The following is a 14446-nucleotide window of genomic DNA, read 5'->3' on the forward strand; positions in this document are numbered from 1 at the left end:
ACGGTCCAACCACCCTTGAATTCCTTCTTAACCACTGAAAGTACGGCAAGCTCAGATCCCATGCAGTGTCGTCAGTGCTTCCCTCATTGTTTTATTCTTCAGCCCTTTCAGAGCTATTTTTCTTTTAATTAGCTAGATCATCAGTTACTAGAGGTTTCGTTATTTAAAAGAACAAAGTGGTACCTGTGCAGCGTAGGTAACATTTGGACCTGCATGGATGGGAAGGGCAGTCTCACCCTTTTAAATAAATTTGGCAATCTGTAAATCCAGCATCAACGTTAGAGATCCACTAGATTCAGTGGCTCATTTCCTGGCTTATGCAATGGCCAGATCCCCAGTCTTATCCCGCTGGCTGAACCCAATTTCAAAGTTTTGGCACGCCGGTCATGGCACCAAATTTCCAGGATCTGAATTGGCTAGCCTAATCTGATGCCAGGGCTTCCTCACTGTTGATAAAGCACTGAGCTCCCTGCATCCTTCTAGATTGACCTTCTTTGGTGCTGAGGTTCTGGAACTGTAGACATGACACCAAAGTACCCGGATCAACCTACTTTGGTGTCAGCTTTTCAGCATCATCAACTCTAATGAGGTGCAAGTGGCTGAGTCAGGTGTCAAAGTTATGGCACCTTAGATTTTCTAAGAATGGGGGGTGAGGGGATTTTCTGAAGAACAGGGGGGTGAGGGGTTTTTTTGTTTTTGTTTTTTTTTTGCTGGGTGGTGGTTATAAACCTTTTATAAAGTTTACTACATTGTCCATTGCTCTCTTTCCACATGGAAATGAAATATACCCACTGTCAATTAGGAGTAGTACTCCATGGAATCCATCCTCTACATGGTACCAAGTCACTGGAATGCCATTGTCCTCCAATCTTTTCTTGTACAACAGGCCATCATCCCTGACCACATCGTACTCGCAGGTCAAGATGAAAGTCTCTGGGAGGTGGCGAACAATGGCATCTTCAGCTAATAGTGGGGAAAAGGTTGTCTCAAAAACTAGTTTGGCCAAAGTATGAAGTTCTTCTGAATATGAAGCAGATGCAGGTGGTTTGTAGCCTCTGATCTTAAATTCCATGGGGATATTGTCTGGACTCAGCCATTTGCTAAACTTCAGTTTCAAATCCTCATGCACATGGGAACCTTCTAGGATACCTTTCATCAGTGACAAGTCCTTATTGAGATACTGCATACCAAGCGTGAGGGTCCGTTTCTTTAACAAGAGGGGGACTGAACCGTTTTGCTGATACGAAGGCAAATTAAAGTCCACAGCCTGGAGAAATGGATAGAGCAAGATCTGGGCTCGTGCCTTTGGGAGGTCTGTTCTATCCACCAGGGCTTGGCAAACGGCAGCCGCGAGCGTGCCGCCGCTGCTGTCCCCACAGATGATAATACGGGCGGGGTCCACCCCATAGTCTTCTGCGGTCCTCATAAAGTGCACCGCGGCAGCGAGGCAGTCCCAGAACTGGGTTGGATACGGGTGCTCAGGAGCCAAACGATACCTAAAATATCAATGACAGCGTTTTAATGTCATCAGATCTATGGGAAGTGTCATCTTCTCTTTTAAAGTTAGAAAATATATATGTTTATTATTACCTATGTATATGTTTAAAATTCTGCTTTGTAGAATAGCTTCAGGAGTTACCCCCCCCCCCTTTTTACTTATGTTTTAGACAACTGTGGACACATCACCTGACTCTGTGAGGTACTGAAATATTCTGGAGTGTGTACCAGTAATCGGCCTTCCTGCTTTTAGGTTTGCAATGAAGTCTAATACCTCCCTGAGCACATATGTGAGAACAGAGATTTCTAAAATAAACACTGAAAGTGATAAAGATTTACTATTTTTTGTGTCAGGAATTATTTATAAAGGGAGCCAAGCGGCGCTAAGGATTGGGTGTTAGCTCAATTCCGCTAGCCCAGGATTTAGGGAACAAGTAGTGCAATTTTGAATATAATTCAAGGGAAACAACTTTTTATCCCAATTCCATTTCTCTTAATAAAAGGAGATACAATTTCCCTTAAAGAAACACACAATATCAGGAAACATAAAACCATTAATCCACAAATGCACCACACAGGGTGTAGTCAGCAACAATCAGTATTCATTTTAACAGCGCCACGAATATGGATGGTTGACATATACACAGAAGGGTTGGAATATACAGATTAATATTCATTGTGGTTATGTCTTTTTATTAGCAATTTATGATGCACTCTCAATTAGCCAAAGGTCTCAGAACACCGAACACATTTGTTAATCAGGGAAGCTAGTCAGACAGTCTATTGAGTACAGACCGCAAAGTCTTTTGCTTGCTTTTTTCTCTGATTATCCTGCAGCAGTCATCTTCTATCAGGTTTGTCAGGTTATCAGGATTAAAACAATTTAGCTAGAGATCTTTAGTTACAACATGATGAATGCTGATGAATTGAAGCATTTAGGGAGGCCACTTTCCTCATTCATTACAAAGACATAATTTCCCTGAAAATCCTGGTGATCCATAACAGGGTCATGTGCTTTGACTTTAGCATGTGGGAGATAACTAGCAGGGAGGTTTTTAAAGGTCTGTTCTATCTGTAATCAGTTTTTCAATAGGTAAGGGACAGCAGATGGCCCTCTGGAATATGTAGGATAATTCCTGGGTTTGGTAGATCAATAATATTTCTTCCTGTGCGCTGCAAATGGCTTCCTCTTACAGCTCTTTGCATCGGCTCTCAGCGGAGAGGACCACGTTTTAAATAAAAGGGGGTTGGATAACTGCAACTCAAATCATTCAGACTGTTACACAATTCATTTTAAAATGTATGTTTTTGAAAACAGCCTCCAAGCTTGAGTTTTTAATAGTGGATGCCAACATATACAGATGTCATTTAGGTGCGTATCAGGGCAGTGGCTGTTTGTTAGTTGATAACTAACACTGGAACAAAGCCCTCCACAAAATAACGGTCAGTGCTGGGGGATGGAAGGGAAGGCACAACTTCCCTTCCCTCCCCCACGCACGACCCTTCTTATCAGCCCTACACAGAAGCATTCTATAGTACTTGCAATGAGCCCCCCAATCAGCAGACCCTTGTATATCTTCTCCCTTGCTCCCAGTTCTGCTGTAGTCTCTGTGGAGAGACACAACGGCATGCTTTGCAGTGGGTTATAGGAGGGGCTTGAGGACTCATTTGCCAAAGCTGCTCCCCTTCTCCTAGGCCTCTGTGGTACACAGCTATGAAGCTGCTGCCTAGAAGAATATTTCCATTAGCTGGATGAATCCAAATTGGCAGGGCCTGATGAAATTCATCCTAGGGTACTTCAGGAACTAGCTGAAGCAATCCTGGAACTCTTTGAGAACTCATGGAAGACAGGTGAGGTCCCAGAGGAATGGAGAAGGCAAATATACTACCTATCTTTTTAAAGGGGGAACAAGGAGGACCTGAGGAATTATAGACCAGTCAGCCTAACTTTGGTACCTGGAAAGACACTGGAACAAATTATTAAACAAACAATTTGTAAGCACCTAGAGAAAAACAAACAGTTCTAAGGAATAGCCAGCATGAATTTGTCAAAGACCAATTATGCCAAACCAACCTAATTTCCTTCTTTGACCAGGCTACTGGCCTGCTCAGCGGGGGAGCATGGGAAGCAGTAGCATGACGTATCTTGATTTTAGTAAAGCTTTTGACGTAGTCTCACATTCTCATAAGCAAGCAGGGAAACGTGGTCTAGATTAAATTACTGTAAGGTGGGTGCACAACTGGTTGAAAGACTACTCAAAGAGTAGTTATCAATACTTTGCTGTCCAACTGGGAGGGCGTATCTAGAGGGGTCCAGCAGGGGTCAGTTGTGGGTCCAGTACTAGTCAATATTTTCATGAATGAGTTAGGTAATGAAGTGGAGAGTAGGCTTATAAAATTTGCAGATTATATCAAGCTTGTCAGGGTTGCAAGCACTTTGGAAGAAAAAATATAGAGTTCAAAATGACCTTGACAAATTGAAGGATTGGTCTGAATTCAACAAGATGAAATTCAATCAAGATATGTGCAAAGTAGGAAGGAAAAATCAAACGCACAGCTACAAAATGGGGAATATCTGGCTAGGTGGTAGTAACACTGCAAAGGATCTAGGTGTTATAGTGCATCACAGATTGAGTGTGAGTCAACAATATGATGCAGTTGTGAAAAAGGCTAACGTCATTCTGGGCTCTATTAACAGCAGTGTTATATGTAAGACAAGGAAAGTCATTGTCCATCTCTACGCATCACTGGAGACATCTTAGCTGGAGTACTGTGTCCGGTTCTGGGCATCACGCTTTAGGAAAGATGTGGACAAACTGGAGAGAATCCAGAGAGGCAACAAAAATGATAAATGGTTGAGAAAATAGAAACCTATGAAAGCTTAAGAAAACTAATCAAGTTTAGACCTGAGAGAATAAGACTGAGGTGGGAACCTGATAAGTCTTCAAATATGTTAAGGACTGTTATAACAAGGATGGTGATCAATTGTTCTGCGTCCACTGAAAGCAGGACAAGACGTAATGGGTGGAATGTGCCACAAGGAAGACTTAGTTTAGATATTAGAAAAAAACTTTCTAAATACAAAGATAGTTAAATACTGGAATAGCTTCCACAGGAGGTTGTGGAATCCCCATCACTGGAGGTTTTTAAGAACACACTGGGCAAACACCTGTCAGGGATGGTCGTGGTCCTGCCTTGGTGCACGGAGCTACACTTCGTGGCTTCTCAAGGTCCCTTCTAGCCCTACATTTCTATGATTCTATCATTCTATAGCTAATGCACTGCCATAACAGCCATCCTAAGGATTGATCTGGCTGTATAATGACAGGTGAGAGTAAGGTATGTGCAGTCCCCTTCCTTTGACATTAGAGGGGTCAGGATTTGACCCACTATCTATAAAAATGATGCTATGTATTAAAATATTTAAAGGGTTTTTTTTCTTTGTTTGGTCTGATCTTTTAGGCTCCATTATTGCAAGTCTACTCCAAAGAACTCAACAAGAGGGCAGAGCGTAGAGTGCAAAACTATATCCATCCATATGTTCCTTTTGTTGAACCACTTTCTGAAAGAGCAGGCTGATAGGGACATCTCATGGACATACACACCTGGAAGCTGACACATTGTAAATGGTTCCCACATAATGCAACTGAAATAAAATCACTTACCCAACACACACAACCACTGAGTCACTTCCGCGGGCAATAAAACGGCATACTCTTTCATACATGCCTGCAACACAAACATTCTCAATGGAGTTGTATTAATATCTTCAGGATATTCAATTCTATATCCTTACACAATGAGAAGAAAATTCAGATGGGTGTTCATTTTTGATGAGGGACTCATGATCTTACAGGAGGATTAGGGGGTTTTATGTGACTTGGAATTCTACTCATCCCTGGTTTATTAATCCAGAGAAAGTCTTAGTGTGTTCAGTATGTGGCAAGAGGGCCTCGCACGTTTTTCATTGGGAGTTGTGTGCATTGGGGCGGAAGTATCCAAACACCATACTCAAAATATTCCTCAATGCCTCTTTGAGTGAGTCAAGGTGTGAAAGTAACGTCACTTAAAAGAAAGAGTCAGAATTTCTGGAATCTGTATCTCCTTCATACTAATAAGCCTGCATTGGATTTCTCCTGCCCTTGGCCTTGACATTATTAGATTTTGTGAGGGGCATGGCACAGGGATGAACTCTCCCACCATTTTGTTAACATCTGTGAGAGCCCTAGTGGAGACAGGACACCAAAGCTGATTCACATTTCTACCTTCACGTTATGTAAACCAGCCCTGTGGGAGGTTGGACAAAGACACCACTGGTAGCATTAGCAGGGCCACATCAAGGGTAATGCAATGGAGGGATTTTCTTAAGGGGCAAGTGTGTTATTTTCTTTCACACACACACACAGAACTACCTCAGACCTCACCACTTTCCACTGCAAGGGCAAGATGCATTTTTTTTAAACCTTGTCTCTACTAGTATAAACACACAACACATGCCTATACATACATATATAAAATAAATATTATCTTAATTTTTTAAATTGTTCATGCAGCTTTTTCCCTGTGGTAAGGAAGAACCACGCATGACAGACACCAGGAACATTGTATAATACACATCTGGAGGGGGCTTACATTGCCACAGTGATGAGCAACAGATAAGAACCAGAATAGAATATAGTAAAAAAGCAGTAGTGTGTAGAACGAAGAAAGGGAGGGGAAGGGAAACTTGCAAGGGAAAGAGAGTGAAAAGGAGTGCTGTAAAAGAGTCAATAACGAGTGTGGGCTATAGAATGAATGATGAGGCAGGAAGGGAGGGATGAGTGAATGAAATGGTAACTGGAATGGTAGGGTGGAGATAATAAAAAGAAGGAGAGAAAGTGTGTGCAAGAGACTGCATCCATAGATTTTTAAATCTGAGGTAAGGCCGTCATTTGTTCCATGCACGGAAAAAAAATGAAAGGGAACATTGTCTGGGGGCTAGTTCCACAGAGATGTAGTAATTGTCCCTTCCACAGGTGCTCAGAATAGACCAGGCCTTTATTCCAAAAGCCACAACATCTTAACACAGATCTTAGGAAATGTCTCTGCTGTCTATTTATCCGAAACAAAAGAAAGATGATGGAATAGCGCAAATTGGATATTGGAAGGGAAGATAGGTGCATCTCAATTGCACATTCAGGAATTGAGCAGCTTTGTTAGCCAAATCCTCTGAGGCATCACCTGTCACAGGGCTTAAAACTTGCACCAAGGAAGCATATAATGACAAAATGGGTTACCCCTTCCAAAGGGATTATTGTAGCTCATAGGAATAATAGACATCTGATGAGGACATTTGTAAAGTTGCTAGCTGTTTTAATACCTCCCTCTGCAGACAGGACTAGAGCTGAGGAAATAATTGTTTGTTTGTTTTTCAAGTCAGTGGCTGAACTGAAAAAGACAAATAATATTTTGTTTAGGTTCATCCCAAAACCTACATTTTTCTTTTTAATGATTTGGGGTTTTCGTTTAGTTTTTGGGTGCCTTTGCTTTATTTAAATCTAGTTACATTTCCAATCAAAACTTTGTTTCAAACCAAAAGGTCAAAACATATCATTTAGAAACTGTTGAAACAAAACTTTGACTTTAATTTCTGCGAAAAAGTTTTTTTTTTTTTTTATTCACTGAATTCACTCCCAATTCAAGAATAGTTTTGGAAAACCCCAAACTGCATTTTTCTTTGAATAAACCCTATGCTTCTGAAAAAATTCACCCCACTCTAATTACAGCATCCAACACTCAGCCTGCATATAGGCCAAGATTTCCCAAAGAGAACAGTGATCTTGGATGCCTCAATTTTTGCCCAATGTGAGATGCCTTTAAAGGGCCCTGATTTATTCAAAGGGTGGGTACTCGGCATCTACTGAAATCTGAGTACCTTATGATGTCTCAGATTGGGCAACCAAAAATATGTCTAAGGGATTATTATTATTGTGGGAGATTTTTCAGAGGCACAAAGGACATTTCAGTGCTATAATAATTAACAAAGTTGAGCATGTTACTGATCTCAAAGACTTCCAGCCTGGGAGGAGTTTGCCTGGCAGTGGCCAAAGCTCCAATTTTTCTGTCTCCAATAGCAACAATGAAAGGGAAAAGTAAAGTAATTCTCATGAATGGTCAGAGAACAGAAATCCAAGGAAAAGTACAAATTTTCGTCGAAGGGAATGCTCAGCGGCATAATGCTGGACAGTCTGACTAAAAATATGTAACTTTTAAGTTTGGTTCTCATTCTTAATTTATTTTTTAAATTCTTAATTGCAGTAGTTCTTAATTATCATGTAAGAACTATCATAATAGAAGGAACTAGATAAAACATCATATTTATCATAGTTCTTAATTTCTTTAAAATTCTTACTTATGCTTCCAATCTGGCCAATTCCTCCGTGAAGGTAAAGGACTCCTCTCCTTTGGCCAGCAGATGACGCTTTCGGATGGTAAACCCTCACTGACACCTTTGCAAACTTCAAGTCCTCGATGAAGAGATTAGCATTCTTCCATGGGGGTATTCCATACAACAAGGTCCTGATGAAGTAAACCTCCTTGCAGATTCGCAGTTTCTCAAAAATCCTTGCCTGTTTATAGGGAGACAGAGACCAAAAATTAGTTTACAGTTCCCTGTCAATGTGCTTCAGCCATATCCTGGAGAGTGAACAGGAAATTGTCTCCAGAACCAATTCAAATTTTGGGGTCTGGGCCGGTGCTGCCATCAAAGGGCCCCGTTGTGATGGTAACGTGGTCACTTCTTCATTCTGAAGTAGATTCAGACAACCAACTTGTTTCACATGTGCTACCAATTATCCTGCATCTCATTACAACTGTTTGATTACTAATAACTCTGGCTGGCTTTGAACTGGTAACCTACAGCAAAGTTGAAATGCTTCTTCTCCCACTCCCAATCTTTTTTAAAACTGGGCAGGAGCAGACAGGGATATTTCCTGTTGTCCGAGGCACACAGGGTATGTCTCTTCGACAGTCAGCGGGTGTGACTGCCACTCAAGCGGGCATACCCGAGCAATCTTTAATCTAACTATTTTGAATCCTCGAACAGTGAAGCTGTGGCCATGCAAGGCTCAGCGTGGGCTAGCTCAGCGAGGAATTTCCCAGGGTTCCATGGGGGGGTTGTATAGGCTGCATGGAAGCTTGAGCTGTTGAAGCTTTGCTGATCTGTAACCCAAGATAGCCAGATTAAAACTAGCCCAGGTATGTCTGCTGGAGCTGCAGTCACACCCTGTTACTGCAGGATAGATATAACCACAGCAACCCCTGATGTGATCTAGACAAGGATAGAGTGGCTTCAGTACTGTGCTAGATGACTTCAGACTCATCAAGAGTTTATTAGGCTGGCTAATCTCAGCTCAAACTACTGTGAACATAAAGAAAATCTCCCTCACATTGCCCTGCAGAGCCCCAGGTGCCAACCTCACAAGTTATGTGACATGTTCTTCACAGTCAGCACTCAAGTGACTAATTGCTTCTGGTTAGCAACAACAAAGTATTGTTATAGCAGACGTCATCAGGTGGTGCTGTTCCACATTGTCTTCCGAGTTCTCTCTTAGAGAGTGAACAAGTTTTTAGTCTTGGAAGAAATTAATGTGTTGTTGCCAGTTCTTGGTTATACCAGGTTCAGTGAGTAGAAGCTGTCGGAACGGCAGGAGAGTTTTGCTTTCTGCCTTAGTCTCTGATTATAGTCCATTCTTAAGGTAGATTTTACTCTCTGAGAATCAGGCATTTGTGTTGGGCTGAGATTCCTGAAAGAAGGGATTGCCTGCATCTCTGTTCCAGGACTGATAAATGTGTAAAAGCAAGTTACAGTTAGAATATATCTGTACTCCGTATCATTGACTTTTTTCCCTTCACTGGGGAGCTGATCTGTAAGGTCACAAAATCTGCTACCACGTGATAATGAGGTGACACTGCTTGTCAGAAGAGGGATGTCAGTATTGGAAGAAGGGGCAACAAACCTGATTTACTTTTTACAGCGTGTTAAGGGCTGTAGTCAAGAAGCCTTTTACAATTCAGCAACAACTTTATTAAACCAACACGCTTATGAACATTTTCTTATATGCAAATAGATGGTGTGCTTTAAATTAACTATCTACATACTGTGACAAAGTTCCTCCTCTGCCTTGGTGGGTCCTGGGCTTTTGGGGGGATTTGCTAGCCTCAGAGGTTCACGGCAGCCCTCAGTTTGGCCGCTTCTGCTAGAGGCTCAAACCTGCCGTCCACTCAGCTAACCTCATCACTGGCCAGCATGGGGGAAATGGAGAACAATCCCTGCAGCCTCTATTGTCCCACCTAGTGGGTCAGGAACAGGCCAGATCCCTTTCCAAATTAGACCTTCCCTTCTGGTGTTGCTTACAGACCAGGTCAACTCCTCCTGTGTCCGATCAGGAGTTCAGGGGACAGGGGGAACCCGGGCCCACCCTCTACACCAGGCTTCAGGCCAGGGCCGTGTAGATAGCAGCTGTCTACAATGTCCCCTGTATCAGCTGCGTGACAAAAACAGCTACAGCTACAACTCCCTGGGCTACTTCCCCATGGCCTCCTCCCAGCACCTTCTTTATCCTCACAGCTGGATCTTCCTCCTGAAGCCTGATCACACTTGTATGCCTCAGTCCTCCAGTAGCCTGCCTTCTCATTCCCTGCTCCTTGCACACACACCCCACTAACTGATGGGAGGTCCTTTTTAAACTAGGTGTCTTGATTAGTCTGCCTGCTATAATTGATTCTAGTATGTTCTTAATTGGCTCCAGGTGTCTTAATTAGCTTGCCTGTCTTAATTGGTTCTAGCAGGTTCCTGATTGCTCTAGGGCAGCCCCTGCTCTGGTCACTCAGGGAACAGAAAACTATTGATCCAGTGGCCAGTATATTTGCCTTCGACCAGACTCCTGTACCCCACTGGTCTGGGTCTCTCACAATACACAATTCACATTACCTAACAAAATAACAGCAGCAAGGAAGTAAAAAACAGAGCTACCTTCCAGTTTGTGCCATCTACTTCTCCATTTGCTGATATACAATTCGTCACTACCACAATTACCATACTTAGCTGTAACCCATAAGGATGCCGGCCTCCGACTCGGAAATGTTGAAATAAGTGTAACACAGAGAGCTTCCAGAGGAGAGTATAAGCTGTCATCAAGTCTTAAAAGCATGATCTAGTATCTTGATATCTGCATGTAAATGGCCTATCTTCATCCATTTTAATTCCTAAATTAGTAACTTCTGAGCTTGGCATGGTTTTGAAGGCGTCACTTGCTGCAACACCTAATAAAAAAACACATGCAATTTTCTGGTGATGCTGACAGCAGCAATCTCTGTTTTGCCAATAGGTATGGCGATGGGAGGTGTAGTCTCAAATTTCATAAGAATTGCAAGCTTGCATTAAAAAAAGCTGACAAGTCAATTTTGACTCATTTCACAAGTTTGTCCTGCTCACAGATTCCTCCCACAAACAACACAAATGGTGTAGCATGCAAGCAACAGTAGACGCTCAAGCTGAAACAGTGAAAACTAGATCCCATTGGCAACAACAGGCGGTGGTGGAGGTTTGCATCCCTATGGAGGAAGGCTTACGGTTGTGCTTCGTAGTCTGTGGTGTACAGTAGCTCTAGTGATAAGATGTGTATCTGTGGGTAGAAGGGAATATGTACTCTTAGCTCATTTAACTTTTCATATCCTTGCTTTTGTGGGTTTGGTCTTTGTTATGGCATGTGTGGTGGCAACCTTAGCGCTCTCTCTCTCTCTCTCTCTCTCACACACACACACACACACATTTTGTGTATGAATTTCCTAGGTTTCTGAAATGTGGAGCAGTTGATGTCACACTTACATATTGGGGGAAGTGAGTAGGATTCAGAGTTTTGGGAGTAGTGGTGGTTATGGGAGTAGAACGTGGATTACGCTGCGGGTAGGGCCTAGAAAAGGATTAAGCAAAGGAGGAAGGTGTATGCGCGCGGACCATCTAGTTGTGCTGGGGAAAGGGGGCAGAGCTTCTCCTGGCATGGCTCAGGGGCCCTTTCCACTGAAGCACAGTTCCAGAGGCCCCTCATACACTCCCTTCCACTGATTTGCCTCCCTCTTCTCGCCAGCCCCCGTCCCTAATCTCTCCCTATGGAACACTGAGCAGAGAACGTGTGTGAAGTTTTAAACACTCTGAATATTATTGTATCAACAGACAGCTCCCCAGTTTCCATAGCCCTGCTCCCTATCCAGCTTCACTCCTGTGACCATCAGCCAGTCCCCATCTTCTGCTTTAAGGTACAGTCTGGCACTCTCTGTCTCTTTCCCCCTGTCCTTTGTTGACTGCAAAGCCACCACTGTCCAGTCCTTTTTTTCTTATCAGTTAAATCTTCGCTTGTAAGAAAAAGCTAAAGCACAGACCAGTTTTCCTATTTATTCATGTATTTTTATTCCCACGAGTCATAACTGTTTCCATCCATGTCCCTATGAATGCTGAATATTTTCCTCGTCGGCTGTTTGAATTATTTGCTGTATTTGTATGGCTGTACAGACGGATGCTCCAGCGTCTGAGCTGTTATTTAAAAAGATACGTTTCTCAGGGCTGCTAAGATAACTTGAAAAATGTGAACCAAGAGTAGTGAACGGCGGGAGTCTGCGGGCAGCCTGAAACACTAGCTCAGAGAGGTGCCTGCTGCCTGTTATTTTAACAGAGGCACCCAGTTACTGTGTGGGCAGCACATGGCTGTAGAGGGACCGTGGTGGGAGTTACGCAGCTGTACGGAGAACTGGAAGAGGGGCTGTTGGTGGCAGGGCACGGGAGAGGGAGGAGTGGAAGACGCTCATGGAGGGGGAAGCCCATTCAAACTCATAGCCCTGCTCAGCTCATGTTCTCTTTCCAGACAAATGATTCACCAAACGTTAATCTGATGTTCCCGTTCATCTCTGGACCCACAACACCCTTCCCTGAGCTTCCCATCTCACGTGGCCCTGTTGCCCCATGTCCACTCCCAGGCCCGGGGGACAATAAGGAGGCCGATTGTTTTTAAGTGTATATTTCAAAATTTGGAGAGTGGCTTGTCTGAGAGATGGGTGTGAGTGAAGCTTGGTGCTTTTGGGGGGCCGTATTTTTAGCTTAGAAAGGTTCAAAAAAGAAGGGTGAGGTTCCTCAGGCCACATTTCTTAAAGGGACCATTTAAAATTAATTTTAGGGCAAGTCTACACTTCAGGCTGGAGGGCGTGGTTCCCAGCACAAGGAGACATTCTGGGATTGTTTAGCCTGCAGAAGAGAAGAGCAAGGGGGGATTTGATAGCTGCTTTCAACTACCTGAAAGGGGGTTCCACAGAGGATGGATCTAGACTGTTCTCAGTGGTGGCAGTTGACAGAACAAGGAGCAATGGTCTCAAGTTGCAGTGGGAGAGGTTTAGGTTGGATATTAGGAAAAACGTTTTCACTAGGAGGGTGGTGAAGCACTGGAATGGGTTCCCTAGGGAGGTGGTGGAATCTCCTTCCTTAGAGGTTTTTAAGGTCAGGCTTGACAAAGCCCTGGCTGGGATGATTTAGTTGGGGATTGGTCCTGCTTTGAGCAGGGGGTTGGACTAGATGACCTCCTGAGGTCCCTTCCAACCCTGATATTCTATGGTTCTATGAGTCTTTGGCTAGCTCTCCTTGAGCCAGTGTGCTAAAGATAGAGAGGTTGGGCTAGCCACCCCAAGTACGGGCCGAGGGTCTCCAAGAGGTCTTGTAGTTTGTGTCACTGCGGCTCCGTTCTATCTGTAGCGTGCTATCTTGAGAGCTAACGCAGGTATGTCAATTAAGGATTTCCTTGAAAATCCTCAGAAAAGTCAATGCTGACTCAGATGATGTGCTGTGACTTTGGCAAAGATACATCGTATTCGTCACACCCACAGAAAGAGGTGGTTGAATCCCTGCTTTAACAACACAACATAAGCCTCCCCGTGGAGTCACAACGAGCAGCTCCCTACTACTGCTTTTAAACAGAACTCTCTTAATAGCAGGATTCAGACCATGCCTAGCTCCTGAGCCGACGTAAATTGATGCAACGCCATTGACTTCAATCATAGTTCTTGCCTCATTTTAACACTTCATATGTATACATATTTTCACACACACTCTGTAGTCTTCCTTACGCCTTGGACTGAAGAACAGCAAGTTGTACTGCCCACACTTGAAATCTTTCTACTGCATTTGCATAAACAACAGGTTTCCCAGCCCTGTGCAGAGCTCCTACCTAGCACAGATTTTATCACTCTTTGTACTTTTTCTAAAAAGGCTTTTGCCTAAACACGAAGAAATAATTCTCCCTCGCAGCTACCCGTGAGTGACGCTGCCTGGTGCTTTCTTCTCTTTAGCTCCAAGAACTAATCCAGTTGACAGGGATCTTGTGCCAACTCTTTACAATACATTTAAATGGAAATCAAACCCGAGTTTCAAACAAGGTACACTCACCAGACCAAATACAAAGTTCACGACGTAATGAATAAAGTAAAGCTTTACGCGCTGATCCACTTCTCGAGGGATTTCAGCCTTTGGATGTTCATAGTAAAATGCCAATGCCACCAACAGGATAAAAGCAACAAGAAAAATTGCTAATGTGAATTCCATTTCACGGTGCTCAGAAGGATGGAACTAGGAACTGACTGCTCTCCTGCAGTTGTCTCCACAGCTAAAATCTTCAGTGGCAGGATCAAAAAATCCCTCCACACCCCATCCTCCTCCTCTTGGAAATACTCATAGGTAGGTGAAGATCTCACCACACAGGAAGTATTAACTAGAAAAAGGTGAGGCTTGCATAAATTATTGTTTCATATTAGTAGATATAATGGCAACACACATTCTATATGTGTTTTCCTACTGTGCCTATCGTTATTGGATTAGTGCTTCTCTTGGCAAAGACATATTAGCTCTAACAAGAGACCTGAGATTTCTCTT

General features: G+C 43.2%; 1 protein-coding gene across 1 annotated transcript; it reads right to left on the minus strand.

The window, feature by feature from the left end:
* Nucleotides 1-650: 650 nt before the first annotated feature.
* Nucleotides 651-14148, minus strand: LOC102933304 (arylacetamide deacetylase-like 4). Its single transcript, XM_027826553.3, has 4 exons — nucleotides 13964-14148; nucleotides 7889-8105; nucleotides 5163-5226; nucleotides 651-1496 (listed from the first exon to the last, which is right to left on the minus strand). The coding sequence occupies exons 1-4, from the start codon at nucleotides 14117-14119 to the stop codon at nucleotides 722-724; spliced, it is 1212 nt and encodes a 403-aa protein (XP_027682354.2). The 5' UTR covers nucleotides 14120-14148; the 3' UTR covers nucleotides 651-721.
* Nucleotides 14149-14446: the final 298 nt, after the last annotated feature.

The sequence above is a fragment of the Chelonia mydas genome, chromosome 18, assembly GCF_015237465.2.
Source record: "Chelonia mydas isolate rCheMyd1 chromosome 18, rCheMyd1.pri.v2, whole genome shotgun sequence".
Classification (NCBI taxonomy): Eukaryota; Metazoa; Chordata; order Testudines; family Cheloniidae; genus Chelonia; species Chelonia mydas.